Source organism: Pneumocystis carinii (genome assembly GCF_001477545.1).
Source record: "Pneumocystis carinii B80 chromosome Unknown supercont1.4, whole genome shotgun sequence".
Lineage (NCBI taxonomy): Eukaryota > Fungi > Ascomycota > Pneumocystomycetes > Pneumocystales > Pneumocystaceae > Pneumocystis > Pneumocystis carinii.
This window is the reverse complement of record NW_017264716.1, coordinates 530,216-547,686: the sequence shown is the minus strand read 5'-3', so window position 1 is coordinate 547,686 and position 17,471 is coordinate 530,216. Positions and strand designations below refer to the sequence as shown.

At 31.8% G+C, this 17,471-nt stretch overlaps 6 protein-coding genes across 6 annotated transcripts; all 6 read right to left on the bottom strand.

The window, feature by feature from the left end:
* Positions 1–422: 422 nt before the first annotated feature.
* Positions 423–3,644, bottom strand: T552_01113 (hypothetical protein). The gene is made up of 9 exons (XM_018369705.1): positions 3,020–3,644; positions 2,915–2,969; positions 2,794–2,873; positions 2,597–2,750; positions 2,181–2,557; positions 2,035–2,138; positions 1,529–1,996; positions 649–1,485; positions 423–604 (listed from the first exon to the last, which is right to left on the bottom strand). Exons 1-9 carry the CDS (start codon positions 3,596–3,598, stop codon positions 562–564), a joined length of 2,697 nt encoding a protein of 898 aa, XP_018226896.1. The 5' UTR covers positions 3,599–3,644; the 3' UTR covers positions 423–561.
* A 1,029-nt stretch (positions 3,645–4,673) lies between these two features.
* On the bottom strand, positions 4,674–7,852 carry T552_01112 (hypothetical protein; the record flags this gene model as incomplete). The annotated part of the gene is made up of 1 exon (XM_018369704.1): positions 4,674–7,852. The coding sequence occupies one exon, from the start codon at positions 7,850–7,852 to the stop codon at positions 4,763–4,765; it is 3,090 nt and encodes a 1,029-aa protein (XP_018226895.1). The 3' UTR covers positions 4,674–4,762.
* A 282-nt stretch (positions 7,853–8,134) lies between these two features.
* Positions 8,135–10,501, bottom strand: T552_01111 (hypothetical protein; the record flags this gene model as incomplete). The annotated part of the gene is made up of 2 exons (XM_018369703.1): positions 8,135–10,404; positions 10,447–10,501. 2 exons carry the CDS (start codon positions 10,499–10,501, stop codon positions 8,135–8,137), a joined length of 2,325 nt encoding a protein of 774 aa, XP_018226894.1.
* Positions 10,502–10,955: 454 nt separating this feature from the next.
* On the bottom strand, positions 10,956–15,112 carry T552_01110 (hypothetical protein; the record flags this gene model as incomplete). Its single annotated transcript, XM_018369702.1, has 10 exons — positions 14,428–15,112; positions 14,324–14,378; positions 14,203–14,282; positions 14,006–14,159; positions 13,590–13,966; positions 13,444–13,547; positions 12,938–13,405; positions 11,887–12,894; positions 11,069–11,107; positions 10,956–11,019 (listed from the first exon to the last, which is right to left on the bottom strand). Exons 1-10 carry the CDS (start codon positions 15,064–15,066, stop codon positions 10,956–10,958), a joined length of 2,988 nt encoding a protein of 995 aa, XP_018226893.1. The 5' UTR covers positions 15,067–15,112.
* Positions 15,113–16,010: 898 nt separating this feature from the next.
* Positions 16,011–16,706, bottom strand: T552_01109 (hypothetical protein; the record flags this gene model as incomplete). Its single annotated transcript, XM_018369701.1, has 1 exon — positions 16,011–16,706. The coding sequence occupies one exon, from the start codon at positions 16,704–16,706 to the stop codon at positions 16,065–16,067; it is 642 nt and encodes a 213-aa protein (XP_018226892.1). The 3' UTR covers positions 16,011–16,064.
* Positions 16,707–16,741: 35 nt separating this feature from the next.
* On the bottom strand, positions 16,742–17,118 carry T552_01108 (hypothetical protein; the record flags this gene model as incomplete). The annotated part of the gene is made up of 3 exons (XM_018369700.1): positions 16,742–16,939; positions 17,040–17,060; positions 17,095–17,118. The coding sequence occupies 3 exons, from the start codon at positions 17,116–17,118 to the stop codon at positions 16,742–16,744; spliced, it is 243 nt and encodes an 80-aa protein (XP_018226891.1).
* Between the last annotated feature and the right edge of the window lie 353 nt (positions 17,119–17,471).

Here is a 17,471-nt window from a genome sequence, read left to right as displayed (position 1 = left end):
GATTCCTTGATAAAGAATTGTCTTCAATTCTGCTCTTCCAAGATAAATAATTGTCATATAACTAGTACTTTATAAATAAAGTTCATATTTAGTTAAAATATACCCAAAAGGCCATGATCCAATGATTATCACCTTTTTTATCAGAAAAAAACCTCTATAAAATATACTAATAAATATAATACATTTGAGTACATTCTTCTTTGAAAATAATTCAAGAAAATAGGATAGGATAACTGATTAAACACTTTTTTAAGCAATTCTAACTTTATATTTTTAATGTTAAGATATAATATCAAAGTTGGAGTAAGAAAGCATAAGGTGGATGATAGATTAAGTAACATATACATAAATATATTAGAAAAATATGCAAATAAATATATTAGAAAAATATATGCATAAATAGAATTAAAATCAATTATTTAAATATAAAGAGTACGTTGTTCATGCAGATCAAAATCACTGGTATCACTAATATTGAATGAATTAACGGTTTTTTCAACATAGCAGCCTTTTCGATTTCTTAAGATATATTTAGATTAGACTTCTCATTAAGAGCTTCAATTATAGAAAGTCTATCACTGAGATGTCCGTTTTCTCAAAAATCCTATAGGTTAAAAAGAGTAACCCAAAAATAAGAAAAAGAATAACAATAATATCATTTGAAGTAACAAATGCCTTTTTTCGAAGAATGAAAGATGAGAAGCACTTGATCCAGTAAAAGTACCCTCAGTAGGAGACGGCCGTGTAGAAGTTTTTGTAGTAGATGAAGCTTTAGTAGATGAAGCTTTTCGAGTGGTTGATATTTTAGTTTTGCTTGATGAAGTCGTAGATGTAGATGAAGTTATTGATGTTGGTTTTTGTTCCGGTGGTGATGGTGGTGGTGGTTGTGGTTTTGGTGGAGGTGCAGGTGGCTCTGGTTGTGGCTGTGGTGGTTGTGGCTGTGGTGGTTGTGGCACTGGTTCTGGTCCTGGTTCTGGTTCTGGTTCTAGTTCCGGCCGAGGTGGTGCAGGTGCAGGTGCAGGTGCAGGTGGCGGTGGCGGTGGTGGTGGTGGTGATGGTGGTGGTGGTTCTGATGAAGATGTAGAAGTTGGATTTGATGAAAGCGAAGTATCTGGATCTTGCTGAGAGCTAGGATCTGATGGAGGTCGAGGCCTAGCATCTGGTTTTGATGGAGGTTTAAGATCTGATGGAGGTTGAGGATCTGATGGAGGTTGAGGCCCAGGTTTTGATGGAGGTTGAGACCCAGGATCTGATGAAGGCGGAGGCGTAGTAATTGGATTTGGCGGAGGCGCAGTAGTTGGATCTGGCGGAGGCGCAGTAGTTGGAAGGATATGCTTAAAAGGATATTGAGGATGAGGTTGTGGTTTACTTGAATTAATAGACTCTCCGAAAAAATGAAGTTGCCAAAGAAAAATATGACTTTCTTCATCCCAACTATTTCTATCTTTAACATCGATAGTCCAGTAACCTACAATGCTTTCTCCCCTAAAAATCATTAGTTATTATTTTATAAAATGAAACAAAATACCAATGCTTTACAGTCGTAAAAGTCCAAAAAAAAGTGCCACTTTCAGTATCACGAAAACGTACACGTGTTAATTTTGAAGTAACATTAGCAGGGCTTGTAATACTAAACTCCAGAAAACCTCTTTTTTTGTGTTTATAATAAAATGAAACACCAACATATTCCAAATTTTTAAAGTTATAATACTCAGGATATCCACTATGAATATAAAAACTGCTCCTGATATGTCTACTGGGATTAGGAATTTTCCTATTAACAATTACTAGTTGAGTTGAAAACGTTGTCTGAGGATTTAATGTTTTAAATGTTTTTGCTCTTTCGACCATTCTATATGCATCTAGTTTTCCATAACCGAAATTATTATGATAATAACGTTTAGAAGGAAGTTGTTCCCATTCATGATAGTCCAATCTAAATGGAACAGCTGTCTCCACAATCAAAGCTTGAACATCACGCCATGTAAGATTAGGACTAATTTTTTAGTTAAATAATTTTAATGATATTCTTACTTCGCTGAAAGAACAAGAGCAATAATACCCGCAGCAATTGCTGTAGAAGCAGAAGATCCAGAATGTTGAGTAGTGCAATTTGTCTTACCAATATCCGTAGTATACTAAAACGATAAATTTATTATAAAAAAAAAAGAAAAGATTACAATAGATCCATTTCCTCCGCCAGAATATGTAGAAGCCAAAATGCAAGGACATGACTCTGAAAAATAAGGTCTTTCATCTTCTGAATTTATAGCACCGATAGTAATAGTATATGGACTATTTGCATATCCATCGTAATTACAATCATCCAATAATCCACCATTTCCGGTTCCAAAAACATATATAGAGCCAAGACCGTTCCTTCCTTCTTTTACCCCTTTAATAATTGCAGAATAAGTAGTAGGCATCATTGGCATAGCTAAAGATCCGTATTCAGGAGGTCCCCAGCTACAAGAATAAATATGATTAACATTCGGTTTATAACTAAGAGCTTCTGCCTCAAGAAAAAGCGCAAAAACAGAAGTCAAAAATCGTATTCCTTAACAATATTAGATTGGTAGCAATTAAAGAAAAATACCTGAAATATTAGATTCATATGCAACACCAAGCCCACACAGAGTATTCCTGGCGGCCGCCACTTCTCCTGCACATTTAGTACCATGGCTTTCATCAGGGTCATCAGGTTTTGGGTCGGGATCGTTAGAAGCAAAATCATATGAAGCGTTAGCATTCTGAAAAAAGTTAAAATAGTGATTTTATAATAGTTTTTCAAACATAATTTGGAGCCAAATCCTTGTTAGTATAATCTAGACCATTATCTACAATGGCAACTGTTACATTTTTTCCCGTTATCCCTAAAATCATTAAAAGGCAATCAACAACACAAATATCAAACCTTGTAACCATACACCTGTAACATTTATATCTATACCAGGGCTTTTCGTATTGAACTAATTAAAAAATTAGATTTTAAAAAAAAAAAAAAAAGAATAAACTATACCAAATACCATTGTTTATCAAAACAAGGATCACTTATATTTAATTGTTTTTTAATTTCCTCTAACTTCTCTGTTAGATTTACCGGCGGATTTACCGTCGGTTTTTCTGCCTGATCTCCCTTCTGATTTTCTGCCTGATCTCCCATCGGATCTTTTACAACATTATTGACAACTTCATCATTATAAAGATCTTGGTTATCAAAATATATATCGTCTTTTATCACATTTCTCTTTTCTCGCTTGACCAACTTTTGTTTCTCATAATGAAAAAGCTTGTCACTATTAAACCCATCTATTGCATTTCTTCCTTTTTCTAAACCGAAATAATTCTCAATTTTTTCTTTAATTTCGTCTTCTAAAACACTCTTTTCTATAGAAAATATATGCTGGTTATCCAGATATTCTAGTTTCATATAATGTTTAAATCCTAACGCCCGCGAAAAATCCTCAATATCAACATCTTCTGAGAAATGAAAATGATAATAATCATTATTCTCAAAGTCTACTGGCTTCCTTTCACATCTTACTCTAACTAAATATATCCAGTATAAAGTAAGAGTAAAGAGTATCTTGAGGGTCATGACGAAAAGTTAAGAAAAAATTATTTATCCTAAGTTTTTAATTAGAATTTCTTAACTTTTTAGTTAGAAATTCTTAACTTTTTTAAAGTTTAACTAGTATTAAAATTTAGCTTACTTAAACCTAACCCTATCTTCAACATGACCCTCTAATCTGTCCCCTTGTTTTTACTAATAAATGATCAACTTATTTTCATTTAATCTATTACCTTTAATAAAACCCTATCTAGTTTTTTCTCTCCTTTTATTAATAAAAAATCAATGTTTCCATTGATCCTGTTATTTTTAATAAAACATTCTTTAAACTTTGATCTGATCTACTGTTTTTAACAAAATTTTTTTAATTTCATTTTAATTTATTATTTTTAAATAGAAATTGATCTGATTTTACTTTTAATAAAAACATCTTTAAATTCTAGTCTTTTTTAGTTAATGAAAAATCAATTCAACCTTGCCCAATTTGTTACTTTTAATAAAAATACTTTTAAAATACCTTTAAATTGAACCATCCTTTTAATTTCCAATCAAACTCCTTCCAATTCACTCTTATCAAATCTCCACTAGTCTCGACCTAATGACGGACTAATTTCTGCTAAATAAATTTACTAGTTTTTTTAAGATAATTATAAAGTTTAATTGTTTTTTGAATAAACTTACAGTTTATTAATTCTTTATAATGATCTTAGATTTTATTGTTTTTTTTGATAAACAATAAATTTTATTAATTCATTTGCAATAAACTTAGGCTTTATCGGTTTTTTAGGGTAAGCAATAGATTTTGTTAATTTTTTCATAATAAAGTTTAGTAGCTTTTTAAAAATAAACAATATAGTTCACTTATTCTTCTACGATAAACTTAAATTTGTTTTTATAATTATAAACTTTACTATTTCTGCGATAAACCTAAACTTTACCCTATAAAGTATAGTCTTGGACTAAGATTGTGTGCTAAAATAATGAAAACTTCATTTTTTAATTCTTCATTAAAAATTTATGCATCATTCTTCTAAATTTCCTGTACTATATACAAATGACAAATATATTCAAACTTTCATTCCAATGCTATTTTTCTTATTCATTTTACATCATCCCTATAACAATAACTCCCAACAACATTATTTTTACTATCTCTGGAACTCCTATTTTTATCCCTTTATTTGGAGTCACTTAATGCGTTTCTTCACTTGAATCAGTTGTACATTTTGTAGGTTTGCACTTGCGCATTGAGGTCAACGTCACTGTAGACGTCACTGTAGGTGTACTTGTCACGGTGCTCGTATGCAATGACGTACTCGTCACCCATATATCTGTCGTCCGCACTAATGTACACTGTTCTGTTACTTTTCCTCCACCTACTGGCTTGGTTATCGTAATAGTCGTCGTACTAGTCTTCTCAGTAGTCTTCTCAATGGTCTTTGTTTCCGTCATCGTAGCTGTTATTTTCTCTGTATGATGAGGCTTAATTTCTAATGGTTCCAGTTTACATAAAGTGTCTATATTTTCGCAAGCTTGTTTAGTATCTGGACATTCCTCTTTAAAACCGCAATCTAGTTGTAAAGCTTTGCATTCCTCTTTCAATTCCAAATACAACTCCAATGCTATCGTCGTTGCATCAAATGCTTTGACCTCTGCTTCTGATACTCCTTCAGCTACATATGCTCTTTTAACGAGTCCAAATTTTGGATTCTTCGCCGTTCCATCTGTTGTGCCTGGTGTTCCACTTGATGTAGAAGATGATTCTGGTGATGAAGGTGGCCCTTGTGGTGATGAAGATGATCCTGCTTCTGGTGCTGCTGGTGCTGCTGGTGGCTGTGCTGGTACAGAACCACTGCTATTCTGCGCACTTGGCATTACAGTTTGTCGAGGCTTCGATAGCAATAACTTAGCTTCCTTTGTAGATTTTTCTGCCGCCTGTTTGAGCGCATCGTACTCAGTCTTCATCTTTGTCAACTCCTCTTTCGCATTCTCCAAATCGGTTTTTAAAGTAGGACATTTCTTTTTTACTTTATCAACTAATTTTTTGCAAACAGTTCCCTTGGTGCCCTCTTCACAATTAGTAAGCAGAATTTTGAATGTATTATCCTTTTGCAACTCAGTGCAACCCTTTCCTAATGCTTCTTTACATTTAACATCATCCTTTAAATTGCCTTTCAACAGGTGAGTTAGCTCCTCCTTCGCTTTCAACTTTTCAAAAGTATCCCTGCATTTTTCTTCGAGTTTGTCACAGTTATGATCATTGTCATTGCCATTCTCTTTTTTTTTCAACTGCTCCGGACAATTCTTCACAAGTTGGTGACAATGTCGGCCCCATGTTGTGCAGAGTTCTTCAAGTGCTGTTTCATTTCCATTTGCTCCTCCAATTTTTCCTACAATTCCTCCATTCTTGATGTTTTCTTTTAAATATTTACAATCTTGACTTGTGTGGAATACCATATAACTACATGTTTCTTCTGGTAAAGCACATGAAACACTAAATGAATTCTTTCTCCTCCTAGATAAAGCATCACATTTCTCATGCAATGCCTTTGTACAGTTTTCCTGAGTCATTAACGAATCATCTTTTCTTTTTAAAAGTACATTTCTAAATCCCTCTGAAACTCTAAAGTATTCACAGCGTCTTTTCAATGTTATACACTTTTCTAAATTCAATAATGAATCACTACTAAGTTGATCACACTTCTCTCCCAATTCAACACAATCCTTTTCTAATGGAAAATCCCTTTGATCATCCAAAAGCGCACTTAACTCTTTGGATTGGAGAAAAATATCATTTGAAAGCCCATAACATAGTTCTTTAGGATAAAGACATTTTGAAAGGTATCTTTTATCTTCTTTAAGTTTTGTACAGTTTTCTACCACATATTTTTTACAATCTTTAGGATCGCTATAAAATCTTACATGACCAAGCTTTCCCTTCAATTCCTTTTGAAAGAACGTATTCAACATCCTGTCTTGTCCCTTTTTATAGCACGCTGCTCGTACATTTTGACATGCTTCATCAATCTTACTATCTTTACACGCCTTTTTTAAATAAAAACATTCCGACTCAAGTTCTACACACTCTCCCTTTGTAAATAATGTTGGAAGCTCTCTCCAGAATAAAACTTTTGATTCTTTATCATATTCCGTAGACAAATCTTTCAGATAAAGATTTAATTTGAGATTTGTGCATCTTTCTTTTACATTTACATCTAGTAATGCTTTGCATTTGTCGTTATCATTTTTATCGCATAAATCTTTCAAATTATGGTCCAAATACTTAGAAGTATCACATTTTCCTAACGCTTTTTTGCATTTACTTGTTGCATCCGTCTCCTTCTCATCTCTGCTCAACAGTAGCAAGAGATCTTGCAGAAAATTTGTACCTGACTTCCTCGGTAGATCCACTCCTGATTTTCCAATAATAATCCCTTCTTTTTCAGCTCTTTTATAAACATCTTCCAACCCAATACTTCTCAACAACGACGCCTTCGGTTTCACCGGACTAAAATCAGATTCCGGTGCTTTATATATGACTCCTTCTTTTTCACATTTCGTCTTATCCTCCTCGCACTTTGTTTCAGTACACGCTTCTCCATAAAAATGACATTTCTCAAGTCTTTCATGACACTTTTCTGAACTTTTCCCATCCAATTTTGTTTTCAAAAGGTTGCAAACTTCTTCTGATTTTTTTTTCAACGTTTCACATGTTTTAGTTGGATCAAGGCAGAAAGACATCAATTCGTCGCTTTCTCGGCTTAACACTGAGCAAACAGTTTTCATCTTTTCTTTACATTCACCATCATTTTTAGCTTCCTTTCCGAGCGCCCTCAAAAGAAGCTCCTCTGCCACCTTTTTACGCTTCAATTCGTAACATCCTTCCCTCAACTCGACGCAGTTCTTCTTAATATCTTCACTATAACCCGTTCCTTCTAAAAGTATACATTTTTCTTCATATTTTTTACAATTTTCATCTTTTAATTTTCCTAATTCATCTTCAAGTTCCGTATCAAAAGTGTCCAATTCTGCTTCAACTTTGGCTTTCAGTCCTGTGCATTTTTTGTCTCGTTTTGCTTCATCACAAATTTCTTTAACATTTTTATTCACATCGGAACCACCATCTATTTCCTTCAACTCTTCACAATATTTCTTGAGTTCTTGTTTGCATTGTTCTTCTTTATCATATTTCTCCTTCAGAATGAAAGCCAAAAGGTGTTCCTCCTTAATGTCATCTTGTTTTTGTACTACTTGTGCTTGCCTCTTAACCAGCCGTGCCATTGCCACCTCTTTTTAGGGAGTTTAGTGGGTAGTTTCTAAATTGAATATGGGTAGAGTGAAAAGTTAGTTATTTTGAAATGATTTTTTACGACAAACTTGAACTCGTTCTTATCATAAACTTTAGCTCTTCGATAAGCTTAAACTTTACCAAATAAAGCATAGTTTCAAACTAAGATTCTGTGTTAAAATAATTAAAGCTTCATTTCATTCATTTACATTTCTATTATATATAAACAATAGATATATGCACATTTTCATTCTATTAACATTTTTTTCATTCATTTACATCATCCCCATAACAATCACTCCCAACAACATTATTTTAATCATATCAGGAATTCTTATTTTCATCCCCTCATTAGGTTTCACTTCTTCTTTTGATGGTTTATCCTCCACTTTCTTTTCATCTTCTTTCGGTGGCTTATCCTCCACTTTCTTTCCATCTTCTTTTGCTGGTTTACCATCCACTTTCTTTTCAACCCAGAATGACTTGCAATTATCTTTCAATTGTAAACAGACTCCTTTTTCATCATGGCTATTGGAACCTTTTTTTAACGTGTCCGGGCAATTCTCCATAAGTTGGCGACAATATGAACCCCATGTTGTACAGAGTTTTTTAACCAATGTTTGATTTGAACCTTTAGTTTTATCCAGAATTTTATGTTCTTGCATGTTCTTTTTTAAAATATCGCAATGATTCATAGCTTCTGAAACCATAAATTTGCATGTTTCTTCTAGTGAATTGCATGAAACATGATATAAATTCTTCTCTTTTTCAGATAATTTATCACATTTATCCTTAAAGGCTTTTATACATTTTTGATTATCCGCTAATGCATCACTTTCTTCTTTTAAAAACGCATATTTCAGTTTTTTTGTAACTCTAAAATATTCACAACGCTCTTTCAATTTAACGCATTTCTCATCATTTAATCCTAAATCTTTTAAAATACCTTCACAATCCTTTTTCAATTCAATGCAGTCCTTTTCTTTAGGAGAATCCCCTACTGCATTCAAAGCTTTTTCTAGATCTTTCAATTGAGACGAAATAATTTTTTCAAATCTAAGACATATATCCTTTGGCCGAAGGCATCTCAAAAAAATCTCAATATTATTATTATTAAGTGTAGAGCACTTTTCCAATACTATTTTTTGGCATTCCTTAAGCCCTTCATCATTCGATTCTGATATATTAAGTTTGTGCAACTGTCTTCCAACTAATTTAATGAAAAGTTGATCTTCTTTCTTTTTATAACATGCCAGCCTTAGATTTTGGCATTCAGTATTCATATCAGGATTGCATGATCTTTTAATATAAGTACATTCTGAGATAACCTCTAAACATTCATTTTCGGTAAATGATGTTAAAAACCCATCTTGATACAAAATTTGCGATTTTACTCCACCTTTAATTTCTACAAAAGTCCCATCTTGATAAAGTTTCGTTTTAAGATTTTTACACCTATCCGTTATTTCTGATATATCTCTACATTTTTCTTCTTTGTTATTTTTTTCACATAATTCTTTAAATTCAGAACTTATAGTTCTAAGATAACTACAGTTAGTATCTAGTAGTTTCTTGCATTTGTTTTCCATATTATTAGCTTTAATATTCGAAGATAAACGGATTAACATGTCATCCAACGTTTTTTCTAAAGTTCCAAGAATTAGTCCTCTATTTCTTCCTTCTTTATAAAGATTTTCCAGACCAATCTTCTCTAACAATGTCATTTCCCGCTCAATTGGATTAAAACCTTTAATTGGAGGACTATATATAATACCCTTTCCCTCGCATAGTTTTTTCAATCCGCTCTTTTTCTCTTCACATCTCTCTTTGAGAGGAGAATATATTCCGAGTTTTTCATAACATATTTCTTCTTTTCTACCATTATCAATAAGATCGCTTAAAGAACCGCAAAAACGATCAATATCATTATTGAAATCTTCAAATGAAATATTTTCAAGACATAATGAGGCTAGATCATCACCCTTTTTAATCAATGTTGGACAAATTTCCTGCTTTTTTTCCTGGAAATCTTTAGATTTAGTAATATCAGCACCAAGAGCTCTAAGAAAAACTTCGTTTCTCATCTCTTTTTGCTTGTGTAAATAACAAGTATCTCGAAAGAAAATGCAGAAATCTATGACCTGCTGATTTTTTGTAGGTTCAAAAAACATACATGTATCAAAATATTTATTGCATTCTTCATAAAAGATGCTTTTAGTAGCCAAAATAATGATTAATTTTCCAATTTCATCTATTTTTTTTTCAATCTTTGCTTTTATGTCTTTGCATTTTTGTTCTATATTATTACAAATTTCTTTAACTTTACTATAAACTTTATCTAATCCTGGATCTATTCCTTTCAATTCTTCACAATATTCATTAAGCTTTGATTTGCATTTCCCTTCATCTTCTTGATAATCTTCTTTCAAAATATAAGCAAAGATATCTTCATTCCCAGCAACAAAATCCTTAAACGGCGTAATTTTTGCGCTTACTTGAGAATCTCTAGCTTTCAAATACGTGTTTTGATTGCCATAAGTAGGAACTATAAATAGTTAAAAATAAAAATAATCCAAAATATAATCACCAATTAAAATCAATATTCCTAGAACTATAATTTTATTAATTATGGAAAAGAACATCTTATATTATTTCTGGATCCCAATATATAGCATAAATATTAAAAATATACTCCTATATTGGGTCCTTTATTAAGCTTGATAGTTATTTCATGAATAAGTTTTATTTAGATAAGATAAATTTTACGATTTCAATAAACCCTAAAAAAATTAGGAAAAAACTATTAAAAATAAAAATTATTACAAATCTTGGTTATAAATTTAAATGATCTTTTTTGTTTTATATATATTCCTTTTCATCCCATTCAATTGTTTTTTATAAAATAATATATATATTAGATTTTATTTACCGACTTTTAACATTTATTTCAATTCATTTCAAACTTTTACTACTTTTAATACTATATTATTATTCTTAAATCCAATATCTTCATTATTTTTAACTTTACTTCATTCAAATAATTAATTCTTATTTTTTTTATTTAATCATTGCATTGTTTTCAATATTGATTTATAATCAATACTTCTTCTGATCTTTAGTTTTAATTAAAGAATACTCGACTAATGATGTTTGACATGTACTTTTAGTTTAATTGAACACATTCTCTTCTCTATTTTTTCTTATATTACTTTAATTTTCCAGAAATGCTTATTTTTTCTGACTGCTTTCTAAAGCTTAGATTAATAAAAGACCCAAAATACCATCAGGAAATCCCTGATAATTTTCTACATCTCTTCTATGTTTAAGATATTAATAAAGGGTTATCAGATTCTTTTATTCCTTTATTCTATGTTGTTATCTCCATCTGATGCAATACCATTAGATAAGATTCCTTAACAAAGAATTAGCTTCAATTCTGCTCTTCCAAGATAAATAATTGCCGTATAACTAAGACTTTATAAATAAAGTTCATATTTAGTTAAAATATACCCAAAAGGCCCTGATCCAATGATTACCACCTTTTTCATCAGAAAAAAACCTCTATAAAATATACTAATAAATATAATACATTTGAGCGCATTCTTTAAAAATAGTTCAAGAAAATAGAATATGCTAACTGATTAAACACTTTTTTAAGCAATTCTAACTTTATATTTTTAATGTTAAGATATAATATCAAAGTTGGAGTAAGAAAGCATAAGGTGGATGATAGATTAAGTAACATATACATAAATATATTAGAAAAATATATACATAAATGGAATTAAAATTAATTATTTAAATATAAAGAGTACGTTGCTCATGCAGATCAAAATCACTGGTATCACTAATATTGAATGAATTAACGGTTTTTTCAACATAGGAGCCTTTTCGATTTCTTAAGATATATTTAGATTAGACTCCTCATTAAGAGCTTCAATTATAGAAAGTCTATCACTGAGATGTCCGTTTTCTTAAAAATCCTATAGGTTAAAAAGAGTAACCCAAAAATAAGAAAAAAAATAACAATAATATCATTTGAAGTAACAAATGCCTTTTTTCGAAGAATGAAAGATGAGAAGCACTTGATCCAGTAAAAGTACCCTCAGTAGGAGATGGCCGTGCAGAAGTCTTTGTAGTAGATGAAGTTTTAGTAGATGAAGCTTTTCGAGTGGTTGATATTTTAGTTTTGCTTGATGAAGTCGTAGATGTAGATGAAGTTATTGATGTTGGTTTTTGTTCCGGTGGTGGTGGTGGTGGTTGTGGTTTTGGTGGAGGTACAGGTGGCTCTGGTTGTGGCTGCGGTGGTTGTGGCTCTGGTTCTGGTTCTGGTTCTGGTTCTGGTTCTGGTTCTAGTTCCGGCCGAGGTGGTGGTGGCGGCGGTGGTGGAGGTGGTGCAGGTGCAGGTGCAGGTGCAGGTGGCGGTGGTGGTGCAGGTGGTGCAGGTGCAGGAGCAGGTGGCGGTGGTGGTGCAGGTGGTGCAGGTGCAGGAGCAGGTGGCGGTGGTGGTGCAGGTGGTGCAGGTGCAGGAGCAGGTGGCGGTGGTGGTGCAGGTGGTGCAGGTGCAGGAGCAGGTGGTGGTGATGGTGGTGATGGTTCTGATGAAGATGTAGAAGTTGGATTTGATGAAAGCGAAGTATCTGGATCTTGCTGAGAGCTAGGATCTGATGGAGGGTTAAGATCTGGTTTTGATGGAGGCTGAGGTTCTGATGGAGGTTGAGGCCCAGGTTTTGATGGAGGTTGATACCCGGGTTCTGATGAAGGCGGAGACTCAGGATCTGATGAAGGCGGAGACCCAGGATCTGGTTGAGGTTGAGGGTTAGCATCTAGATCTGGTGGAGGCGTAGCACCTGGATCTGGTGGAGGCGCAGTAGTTGGTTGTTTATGCGCAAAAGGATATGGAGGAGGTTGTGCTTTACTTGAATTAATAGACTCTCCGAAAAAATGAAGTTGCCAACTAAAAATAGAACTTTGTTCATTCCACATATTTTTATCTTCAACATCAATAGTCCAGTTACCTACAATGGATTCTCCCCTAAAAATCATTAGTTATTATTTTATAAAATGAAACAAAATACCAATGCTTTACAGTCGTAAAAACCCAAGAAAAAGTGCCACCTTCTTTATCACGAATACGTACACGTGCTAATTTTGAAGTAACATTTGCAGGGCTTGTAATACTAAACTCCAGACGACCTTTTCTTTGGTGTTGATAATGAAATGAAACACCAACATATTCCAAATTTTTAAAGTTATAATACTCAGGATATCCACTATGAATATAAAAACTGCTCGTGATATGTTTAGTTGTTCCAGGAAATTGCATATTAATTCGTATTAGTTGAGTTGAAAACATTGTCTGAGCATTTAATGTTTTAAATGTTCTTGCTCTTTCGACCATTCTATATGCATCTAGTTTTCCATAACCAAAATAATTATTATAATAACGTTTAGAAGGAAGTTCTCCCCATCCAGGATATTTCAAATTAAATGGAACAGCTGTCTCCACAATCAAAGCTTGAATATCATGCCATGTAAGATTAGGACTAATTTTTTAGTTAAATAATTTTAATGATATTCTTACTTCACTGAAAGAACAAGAGCAATAATACCCGCAGCAATCGCTGTAGAAGCAGAAGTTCCAGAATGTTCAGTAGTGCAATTTGTCTTACCAATATCCGTAGTATACTAAAACGATAAATTTATTATAAAAAAAAAAGAAAAGATTACAATAGATCCATTTTCTCCGCCAGAATATGTAGAAGCCAAAATGCAAGGACATGACTCTGAAAAATAAAAATTTTTATCTTCTGAATCTATAGCAGCGATAGTAATAGTATATGGACTATTTGCATATGGATCGTAATTGCAATCATCCAATAATCCACCATTTCCGCTTCCAAAAACATATATAGAGCCAAGACCGTTCCTTCCTTCTTTTATCCCTTTAATAATTGCAGAATAAGTAGTAGGCATCATTGGCATAGCTAAAGATCCGTATTCAGGAGGTCCCCAGCTACAAGAATAAATATGATTAACATTCGGTTTATAACTAAGAGCTTCTGCCTCAAGAAAAAGCGCATAAACAGAAGTCAAAAATCGTATTCCTTAACAATATTAGATTGGTAGCAATTAAAGAAAAATACCTGAAATATTAGATTCATATGCAACACCAAGCCCACACAGAGTATTCTTAGCGGCCGCCACTTCTCCTGCACATTTAGTACCATGACTTTCATCAGGCTTCTGAGGTTTTGGGTCGAAATTTCCTTCATCAAAATTATATGAAGCGTTAGCATTCTGAAAAAAGTTAAAATAGTGATTTTATAATAGTTTTTCAAACATAATTTGGAGCCAAATCCTGGTTACAATAATCTATGCCATTATCTGCAATGGCAACTGTTACATTTTTTCCCCTTATCCCTAAAATCATTAAAAGGCAATCAACAACACAAATATCAAACCTTGTAACCATACACCTGTAACATTTATATCTACACCAGGGTCTTTCGTATTGAACTAATTAAAAAATCAGATTTTGATGAAAAAAAAAAAGAATAAGCTATACCAAATACCATTGTTTATCAAAACAAGGATCACTTATATTTAATTGTTTTTTAATTTCCTCTAACTTCTGTGTTAGATTTACCGGCGGATTTCCCGGCAGATCTCCCGTTGATTTTCCTGCCTGATCTTCCGTTGAATTTTCCACCTGATCTTCCGTTGATTTTCCCGCCTGATCATCTCCCGTCGGATCTTTTACAACATTATTGACAACTTCAACATTATTGACAACTTCATCATTATAAAGATCTTGGTTATCAAAATATATATCGTCTCTTATCGCACCCCTGTTTACTCGCTTGACCAACTTTTGTTTCTCATAATAAAAAAGCTTGTCACTATTAAACCCATCTATTGCATTTCTTCCTTTTTCTAAACCGAAATAATTCTCAATTTTTTCTTTAATTTCGTCTTCTAAAACACCCTTTTCTATAAAAAATATATGGTGGTTATCCAGATATTCTACTTTCATATGATATTTGAATCCTATCGCCCGCGAAAACTCTTCAATATCAACATCTTCTAAGAGATGAAAATAATAATAATAATCATTATTCTCAAAGTCTACTGGCACCGTTTCACATCTTACTCTAACTAAATATATCCAGTATAAAGTAAGAGTAAGGAGTATCTTGAGGATCATGACAAAATGTTAAGAAAAAACTATTTATCCTAAGTTTTTAATTAGAATTTCTTAACTTTTTTAAAGTTTAACTAGTATTAAAATAATTTAGCTTACTTAATCCTAACCCTATCTTCAACAAAACCCTCTAATCTTTATCCTCTTTTTTAATAATAAAAGATCAATTTATTTTCATTTAATCTATTATCTTTAATAAAACCCTCTCTATAACTTTTTTTTTGTTTCAACTAGTAAAAAATTAATTCGTCTCCATTGACCCTGTTATTTTTAATAAAACATTCTTTAAAACTAATTTAATATTTTATTTTAAATAAAAACCCTCTTTAAATTTTGATCTGATCTACTGTTTTTAACAAAATTTTTTTAATTTCATTTTAATTTATTATTTTTAAATAAAAATTGATTTGATTTTACTTTTAGTAAAAACATCTTTAAATTCTGGTCCTTTGTTCTAATTAATGAAAAATCAATTGAACATTATCCAATTTGTTACTTTTAATAAAAATACTTTTAAAATACTTTTAAATTGAACCATCCTTTTAATCTCCAATCAAATTCCTTCCAATTTACTCTTATCTTATCAAATCTCCACTAGCCTCTCCCTAACGACAGACTAATTTCCGATAAACAAATTTATTAATTTTTTTAAGATAATCATAAAGTTTAGTTGTTTTTTTTCAATAAACTTACAGTTTATTAATTCTTTTATAATGATCTTAGGTTTTATTGTTTTTTTTTTTTGATAAACAATAGATTTTATTAATTCTTTTGCAATAAACTTAGACTTTGCTGGTTTTTTAGGGTAAGCGATAGATTTTGTTAATTTTTTCATCATAAAGTTTAGTAGCTTTTTAAAAATAAACAATATAGTCCACTTATTCCTTTACGAAAACTTAGACTTGTTCTTATCATAATCTTTACTACCTCTCGATAAACTTAAACTTTGCCCGATAAAGCTAAATTACTAATTAAAATGGCGAACTAAAATTATAAAAAGTTCATCTTTCAATTCTTGATTCATTTACATTCTCATCTTGGCTCAATGCTAGCAAGAGATCTTGCAGAAAATCTGTACCCAGCCTCCTTGGTACATCCACTCCTTTTTTTCCAATAATAATATCATCTTTTTCTGCGCTTTTATGGACATCATCCAACCCAATACTTCTCAAGAACGATGCCTTCGACTTCACTGGACTAAGATCAGATTCCGGCGCTTCATATCTAATATTTTTTTCCTTGCATTTCTTCTCAAAGTCCTGACATTTAGCATCAGTAGACGCTTGTTCGTAAAAATGACATTTCTCAAGTTTTTTATGGAAATCTTTTTCTAAATTTTTCTGATCCAATTCTTTTTTTAAAGTCTTGCAAACATCCTTTAATTTACTTTCCATAGTTTTGCACGTTTTAGTCGGATTAAGACACAAAGACATCAGCTCGTCGCTTTCTTTGATTAACATTGGGCAAACCTTTTCCATCTTTCCTTTACATTTATTCACATCTTTATCATTTTTAACATCCCCTCCGAGCGCCCTCAAAAGGAGCTCCTCTGCCACCTTTTCACGCTTCAATCTGCAACATTCTTCCCTCAAACTGGAACAGCCATTCTTAAGTTCTCCATTACCCGTGCCTTCTAAAAGCATACATTTTCCTTCATATTTTTTACAATGTTAATCTTTTATCTCTTGAATGCTTTTTCAAGTTCCTCTTTAAAAGTTCCCAATCCTGCTTTTACTTTTCCTCCCAGTTCCTCGCATTTTTTATCTTTCCCTTCACAAAGTCCTTTAACTTTATCATTTACTTTGAATTTATCATCTATTTCTTTCAACTCTTTACAATATTTCTGGAGTTCTTTGCATCCGTTCTTATATTTCTCCTTCACAATCAATGCCAAAAGATGTTATTCCTTAATGTCATCTTGTTCTGCTGCTTGCTTCTTAAGCGGCCATGACATTGCTGCCTTTTTTTTGGCCTACCTTTTCTACCCATCGGTTATCCTGATGAATATTGGAATTTTAGTTTGAATTTTACTTTTTTGAATAACGATTTTCTCATTTTATATTTAATTTAGTCTTAAATATTTTATTTCTAATATTAATTTACAAAAATAGAAGAAAATATTACTTATTAAAAGTACATCTCTTTAAGATTAACTAAATGTTTTTATATTTGTTTAATTATAACTTTTTTTTTTTAAATTTCTAGGAGTCTTTAATACTCGATAATATTAACTCTTGATCCTTTTATTTACTTATGTTTAAAAATGTTTTTTTTATTTAATTTTTTTTTACTATTTTTTTTCAAAAGTTTTATATTTATATATATAGATTAAATTTTATCCTGAAAACAATATTTATGAAAAAAAAATAGTTAATGCTCTTTATATTTAGTTTAATTATCAAAATATT